The sequence below is a fragment of the Leptonychotes weddellii genome, chromosome X (assembly GCF_054177405.1).
Source record: "Leptonychotes weddellii isolate Sample4059 chromosome X, ASM5417740v2, whole genome shotgun sequence".
NCBI classification, from domain to species: Eukaryota; Metazoa; Chordata; class Mammalia; order Carnivora; family Phocidae; genus Leptonychotes; species Leptonychotes weddellii.
Window position 1 is genome coordinate 72258840 of NC_138385.1, and position 7202 is coordinate 72266041.

The 7202-nt window shown below is 43.1% G+C and overlaps 1 protein-coding gene across 8 annotated transcripts in view; it reads right to left on the bottom strand.

The window, feature by feature from the left end:
* Positions 1-6831, bottom strand: part of KDM6A (lysine demethylase 6A) — a 199156-nt gene extending 192325 nt beyond the window's left edge. For 5 of the 8 annotated variants that reach the window (XM_081808966.1, XM_081808963.1, XM_081808965.1 and 2 more), the window contains exons 1-2: positions 6321-6829; positions 6043-6106 (exon numbers count right to left, since the gene is read on the bottom strand). In XM_081808966.1, coding sequence (XP_081665092.1) covers positions 6043-6106; positions 6321-6481 — 225 coding nt within the window. In that variant the 5' untranslated portion in view covers positions 6482-6829. Of the gene's footprint in view, positions 1-6042; positions 6107-6320 lie in introns of all 8 variants that reach the window. The other 3 variants (XM_081808961.1, XM_081808960.1, XM_081808967.1) reach the window with 3 other exon arrangements.
* Positions 6832-7202: the final 371 nt, after the last annotated feature.

Here is a 7202-nt window from a genome sequence, read left to right on the forward strand (position 1 = left end):
GCTCAGGTCATGATCCTGGAGTCCCGGGATCGAGTCCCGCATCGGGCTCCCTGCTCGGCAGGGAGTCTGCTTCTCCCTCTGACCCTCTTCCCTCTCATGCTCTCTGTCTCTCATTCTCTCTGTCTCAAATAAATAAATAAAAAATCTTTAAAAAAAAAAAAAAAAGAAATTCTCATTAAATGTTTAAAAAAATAAAATACATCAGAATATGGTGGGTCTCAGATGCTTTAGTTAATCTTAAACTAGCAACTATCAGTTAACTCTAATAACCTAAAATCCAGAAGCTGTTAGTTAACTTTTTAAATTTCCAAATCAGGAATACACAGTCCAAGAACAGTTAAATCTAACAATGAGAGACAGGAGGAGGACACAAGCCAGGGCAGCATTCTGCAAAGGCAATGTTTCTCCTGTTTTTACTTCAGTCAGCCCTGGAATGTGTCAGGTAGCACAAGGGGTTTTAGACATTAAGTTTTCATCAGTGAAATGAATGATGGTCAAGCTAATGTAGCCTGGCTAGAAGTACTGTAAAGGCACCTCCACCTCTGCACAAACAGGGTCTAAGAATCCACAAACCCAGGATCCCAATACTCTACACAGTGTACATATAACTCTATGAGTCCCATTCAGCCCTGTGTTCCACTGGGACCAGGTAATTCTGTGATAATGCCCACTGCAGCTAACATATTGCTACATGTGCCTCCAATGCACCTTTCCAGCAAGGTTCTTGTTAGACTACCTACAAAGAGCTAGGACTTCACAAGCTTCCCAAACAGGTTCCTGTGACTGCTTTTGTGCCTGCTTGCTAATCAATGTTTCTATGGTTAGCCAAAAGACAAACAAAAAGCCATTCAAACTTGTTAAATTTATGTTTATCATAAACTTTCAGGGCACTTCACACTATTCTTCTGCCACTGACATTCCTATGTTATATCATCCTTATACTTATCTCACTCCTCTTAGGAAGCTTAAGCTCAATGCAGGCAAGGGATATCTATATTATCTTCATATTCCCCGCATAGAAGACTTGCATTTAATGTAGTCAATGTTTGTTGCTCTAATGTACTGTTAACAAATGCAAAGCTGATACAATTACATGTAAAGCTTCAGTATGCGTACGTAAAACTATTAATTTTGCATTCATTAAATAAATTCCATTAATCAACTATTCTACAAATAAATACATGTGGGCCCTAAATAACCTAACCACCATTTCAATTCTTAAGATAATCTGGTGGTGTTTTTGTAACGTAAATTAGCTCTCTGGATACCACATTTCAAAAATAATATTAATGCATGGTGTTATCAGTCATTAACATCAATTTCAAAGAGCTCAAAGGATCACAATGAGTTTCAAAGTAAAAATAAACTTAACAAAACCCCTTTCAACTCTGCAAAAGAATACTGGTACCACATAAAAAAAACTAAATGTTACATAATCAAGTCAGAATAAGATTTTTTACTCCGTAGCTAGCCAAGCACTGAAGCTTTACTTTGATTTAAAACAAGCGACCCATCACTCCACTTTGCCACCTAAGTCACAAAAACCCATCTCTCAGGCAGTTTTTCTTAACCTAAAATACCTAGAGATGGCAGTCAAATGTTCCCTAGTCATTTCAATTGATTCTATGGAAAGAGCTATCCAGTGAAAAAGAAGGCCAAAACTTAAAAAGTGCCTGTTTATATATTCCTGCAGTTCTAATCTGTGCCCAGATATGCAAACATTTCTGTAATCTCTTTCTATAGCTTTTATTACCAGGAATGTAGCAAAATTTTAGGAAATATATAGTAATGGCATGAGACTTTCTCCAGGTAAACAATGACTATAATTATTTACAAGACAACTTTCCAAACTAGAAAATACTTTTTAAAAACACATTAAATTAAAGACCTAATTTTCAAACACAAAGCATGACGTTATTCTGTGGTTACTTCTGTAACCCAAACACTAAACCTTCTTTAGCACTAGTAATGAATATATCCCTTTAAGTGCCTATAAACAAAAAAAAGTAACACAGAAAAATTTTAAACAGCATCAACCACTAAATATACAAATAAGCCACCTCCAGAACTAACCTAATAATTTTCCCCTACCATCTACATGTAAGCAAACCAAATTTAGGAAAATATATGCCTTAATGGATTTTAAACTACTACCATTACCCAAAAAATTTAAAATACCAACTTTTTTAATACTAATTATTTCCTAGGAAAAAAAGAACACACATTTCTAAATGATAAACAAACCATAACTTCTTCTAGGGATTCTACATAATCTTTCTACTGATTAACAGAATCACAAAAAAAGTTCCAATAAAAGTACTCAGGACAAACTTAAAACAGATGTAAAGATACTTCAAAATGAACCACTATGTACTTCAGCAATAGTTCCCCGACACAGGTAAGATTCCCCAACCCTTTAGCATTATATTACTATAAATATGCCTTTATAGTATTACTATATTTATTCTTTCTATATTTATGCTATATATTGCTATGATACTTTAACGCAAATCCTTATCCAACTGATAACAAGATTAACCCAAAATATTTTCAAAAATGTACCAAAAAAGTCACCATAGTTTAAATGTTTTTAATACTTTTCAGTAACTCCACTATAATTAAAATGTAAGAATCTATTATGTTACCAAAAGATTAATGGTCAACATTAATTTAAAGAGCAAAGTGGTCAAGATCATGCTGTATTTCAAAAACTCTGATTAAGCAACCACTTTGTTTATCATCTTTCAAAGACATTTTAAAGATATTACCACAAAAATAATCTACCATATTACTATTTTTCTGGTCCAAAACCCCAAGCATTGTATATCAAATGGCAATCACACAAACAAAAATTCCTTTAAGGAATCTAATATAAATGAATCTTACAAAAACAGAGACTAAGAGAAATCAACAGTTTGGATAAAGTATTATCACACCTGGAAAAGGAACATACAAGTTTAGGGGCAAGTAAGAGACACTTATTAAATGTTTAAAACTTTCCAAAGCTTTTTTTTTTTTTTTTAAGATTTTATTTATTTATCTGACAGAGAGAGAGAAAGAGAGATCACAAGCAGGCAGGCAGGCAGAGGGAGAAGCAGGCTCCCCGCCGAGCATGGAGCCCGATGCGATGCGGGGCTCCATCTCAGGACGCCAGGATCATGACCTGAGCCAAAGGCAGTCGCTCAACCGACTGCGCCACCCAGGCGTCCCTAAAACTTTCCAAAGCTTTTAAGTCAAGAGTTATCTTTTCTTACACCTACAAAATTTGAATTTTAAAACTTGAAAGAAGATCCAATAAAACATATAGGAATAAAAACGTTTGAAAACAAGTAGTAAGAGCTAAGTTTCTGTCAGAAATAAAGTTCTACAAGGTGCAGACCAAATTTGTTGGCGGGGTGGAGAACTGGCAGGACAAAAATAGCAGCTAAAAACAGAACCCTGGGAGTTATTCAATTCCATTACATGCCCTCAGGTAAGTAGCCTGAACCAACCCCAACAAAGAAAAGTGAACTCTTGGTTTTTTAAGACTTTCAGAGAGTAAAAATTCTGAAACCAACACAGCTCAACATTACACACACACACACACACACACACACACGTCTGTTGTTCCCCAGGACTGTTCAAAAGATGGATGAAACTAAATAATGAAACTAAATAATTCAATACTTCCGATAGCAGGACCCCAGCTCATTCATTCTATTCAGAATCCAATTCGAACACAAGTTGTGAGGTTATATAATGTCAAGCTTTACATTACACATTTCGCTGGTATGTTCAGGCTCACAAGAACTGCATGAGGTTGCAAGCACATACTCTAGGATGTTTTAATGTTAAGGCTAATGAGTCTTGACCTAAATAGGTAGGACCTCACAAGCACGGAGTCTGAATAAAGACTTTTTTTCTTCAGCTCAATGAACTACTTAGTAATTTATCAGATTATCCAGTGTTGTATAAAGCCCTAATTCTTCCCCAAAACATAATGAAGCTTCGCAAATTTCTCATTTATAACATGTTACTGTATTCAAACATCAAGAAAGTAATGCACACTTTCACAAAAGATATTTGAAAACATCGACTTCTTTACGTTAAACACAATAGCGCATAACTGCAGGGCTCAATATTACAATCTGAAATCCAGTATTAAGCACCATCCGCTGTGAATCTACTAAATACAAGCATTCTGAGACATGAAATCATCAACCTGCATTTTACACATTATCCACATAAAACCTCAGATTCCATTTATTTCTTCTTTATCATAAACCAAAAGCAACAGATTTAGCCAAACTTTTCCAAATGTGTTATCTTTGCAAACAATTTTACCAACCCCTAGTTAGACTGGCAATAATCACTTCAAAATACAGTGATGCTCCCTTATATTTAAATATTTTATTTAATCTTTTGGGAGGACAACTTTGACAGCAGTCAACTATTTTTAATGTTTTAAATACTCAGAAAAAAAATCTTCAAGGCTTTAATCATTGAGGCTTGAATCATTTCAGAGCTAGTCACTACTCATTTTTCCAGTGATAATTTTAATGAAACCAATGAATACCTACCATCAACAAAGTTTAATTCAAGTTTCCTGTATCAGTCAAAAACACTAGGCTTACTGGAAAGGATTATTTCTTTAGGTTTCTGGTCATTATTTGTGACTGAAACTCCTTACACTTAGTTACCTTGAAACAAAAACAGAAGTTAATTACAGATAAAAGGAATTAGGGACTCTTCTAAACCAAACTACAGACAAAAATTGAGGACAACTAAATAAAAAAATCAACTTAAGAATAAAATGCTAGGCTTTAGTCATTTCAAACTTCCTTCTCAATTCTAACAATAAGGCTAGGTGTCAAACGCAAAGCTACTGATTTCAGCTTGAAAAGAAAATGTCTAACGGATGCAACACCTATCGCGCACACTCCCAAGTTTCACGGTCCCAATTAAGAAACCGTACAAATATCATTTCAGCCGTATTTTGGTCAGGAGAGACAAACTGATGCAGACAGATCGAGTCTCCACAGCCTTTGTTCAACAGCTTACGGATGGGCAACTAAATGTGCTACAGGTTGATAAGCATTTACCAGGCTTATGAATGCTGCTTCCAAGCTTAAGAAAGGTACAAGAATTCTATATGCAAATCATCTTGGGCAATTTTTATTCAACACCATCGAGCTACACACTCCGAAGGAGAGGCCTATTCATCGCTATTTATTTCCATGTTTACCTCTCCTCCCTCCCCTCAAACCCCCCCCTTCACTTTCTCCTCCCACCCTGTCCCGCCATCTTGGGCCGATAGGAGCAGCCATTACTTAACTAAATGACAGTGCCAACAACTTTCCACACAAATAAACAGAGACTACACCCCGAATCCCCCCTAGCCTCCCCGGTCGGACACACAGGAAACGAGACTCCAAGAAGAAAACACATTCACAAATAACTGCAAGATTTCTGTGGCAGAAAGACCCAAAAAGTAAACAAGTCACCTAACTTCAGGTAAAACACATACCAGTCGAGATGCATGTCAACAGCCCAATGCAAACTCTTCACCGCCCTAAACTATATGCAACTTCCCCCTTCTGGGAGCAGGGACGCAGGAAAGCCCAAAACGTTTGGTTAACAGTAGACATTACGAACAGCCTGCCTGAAGCAAAAGAATAAAAACCACGGGAAACAAGTCAGTCAGAAATTTGGGGAAATCTGCACACATTTACGATCCCTTGACACTAAACAGGCACCTCGGAGATCATCGGTCTACCTCCAAAAAGCCGTAAAATGAGAGGCGATTTTGTCGACCCAGCTGAGCTCGGCCCCAAAGCGCTGCTGCCTCTGTTCCTTCAGCTACAAGAGGAGAGAGCGATTTCGCAAGGGTACAAGCGAGGTATCCGAGGGTGGGGGGAGAGCAAAGGCAGGAAATAGTTTTCCGGAAGCCCCTCGGCCATCATTCGTGGCCACAATGAACGCCGGCCGGGCCGCGGGGCCCGGGGCGGGCCGGCCGCCGGCCGGGGAGTCCGTGTCCGCGCTCCGGCCCGCGGGCTGCCTTACCTTGCCCAGTAGGGCCTTCGTCCTGGCGCCATCTTCATGAAACCTCACGAACCCGAAAAGGCGGCTGTGGGGAGAGACACACGCGGCTCGTTAGAGCTCCGGGAACGCCACCGATCCACCCCTGCCCGAGCCCGAGGCCCCAGCGGCGACTACGGCACGGAGAGCGCCAAGCGGAGGTGTCCGCCCCGCCGCCGCCAGAGGCAAGCCGCGCTCGGGCCTCCCCGGAGAGCGGCGCCAGCCCGTCCGGAGCCGACCGGGCGGGTGACGGCGGCCCGTACCTGTCCAGTCCGCCGAGCGCCTCCCTCTCCTCGGCTGTCAGGCTGGGGGACGCCTCCTCGCTCTCGCCGCTCGCTTTTCCCGCCGCCATTTTCTTTTCCTCATCACCGAAAGCGGCGGCGGCAGCGGCGGCGGTAGCGAGCGACACTCCGCAGGATTTCATGGAAACGCAGCGAATTCACAACTCCAACGCCGACACCCCCCCGCGGGCCGGGGCCCGCAACGACGCCCCCAATCTCCGCTCGGGACCGGCACACCAACTTTGTCGCCGCCTCCTTCTCCGCCGCGGGCGGCAGCGACGAAAAATCCCAACACGGCGGCGGCGAAGGCGGCGGCGGCAGGGGCTGCGGAGCCCCCGGGTCGGCAGCGGCGGCGGCTCGGCTGTAGGGTCACATCGCGGGGGCGGGCGGGGGACAGCCACAGGCGGGGACGGCGGGAACGGCCGGAGCGCGCGGGGCTGGGGGGCAAGGGGGGGGATTCGTTGGAGACAAACTTCCCCGGCACCAGCACAAAGTTGTTGTAATTGTGTCACACAGCGAACCCCACGCCGCCGCCGTGACCCCCCCTCCGCGCCCGGCCAGCGCCGCCAATCGGCGCCGCCCGCTCGCCTCACGTGACCTTTGTTGACTCACGTCAGCCGTGGCTCCACTCAACTTGCTAGCTGCCGAGCCCCGCCCACCGAGGCCGCCACCGACGGGGAGCGGGACGCAGGCCAATTCTGGCCGGTGGTTGGCTGCTGGGCCCGTCTGTCGGGGGGGGAAGGGTTGTCACCGAGAGGCAGCAGGCTGTTAGGTTGTGCTAGTTAAATACACTGGGGCAGAGAATGGAGGGTCCGGGCCGTGTCACCTCGGGAGCCGCGGCGGGATTGGCGGGGGGGGGGGAGG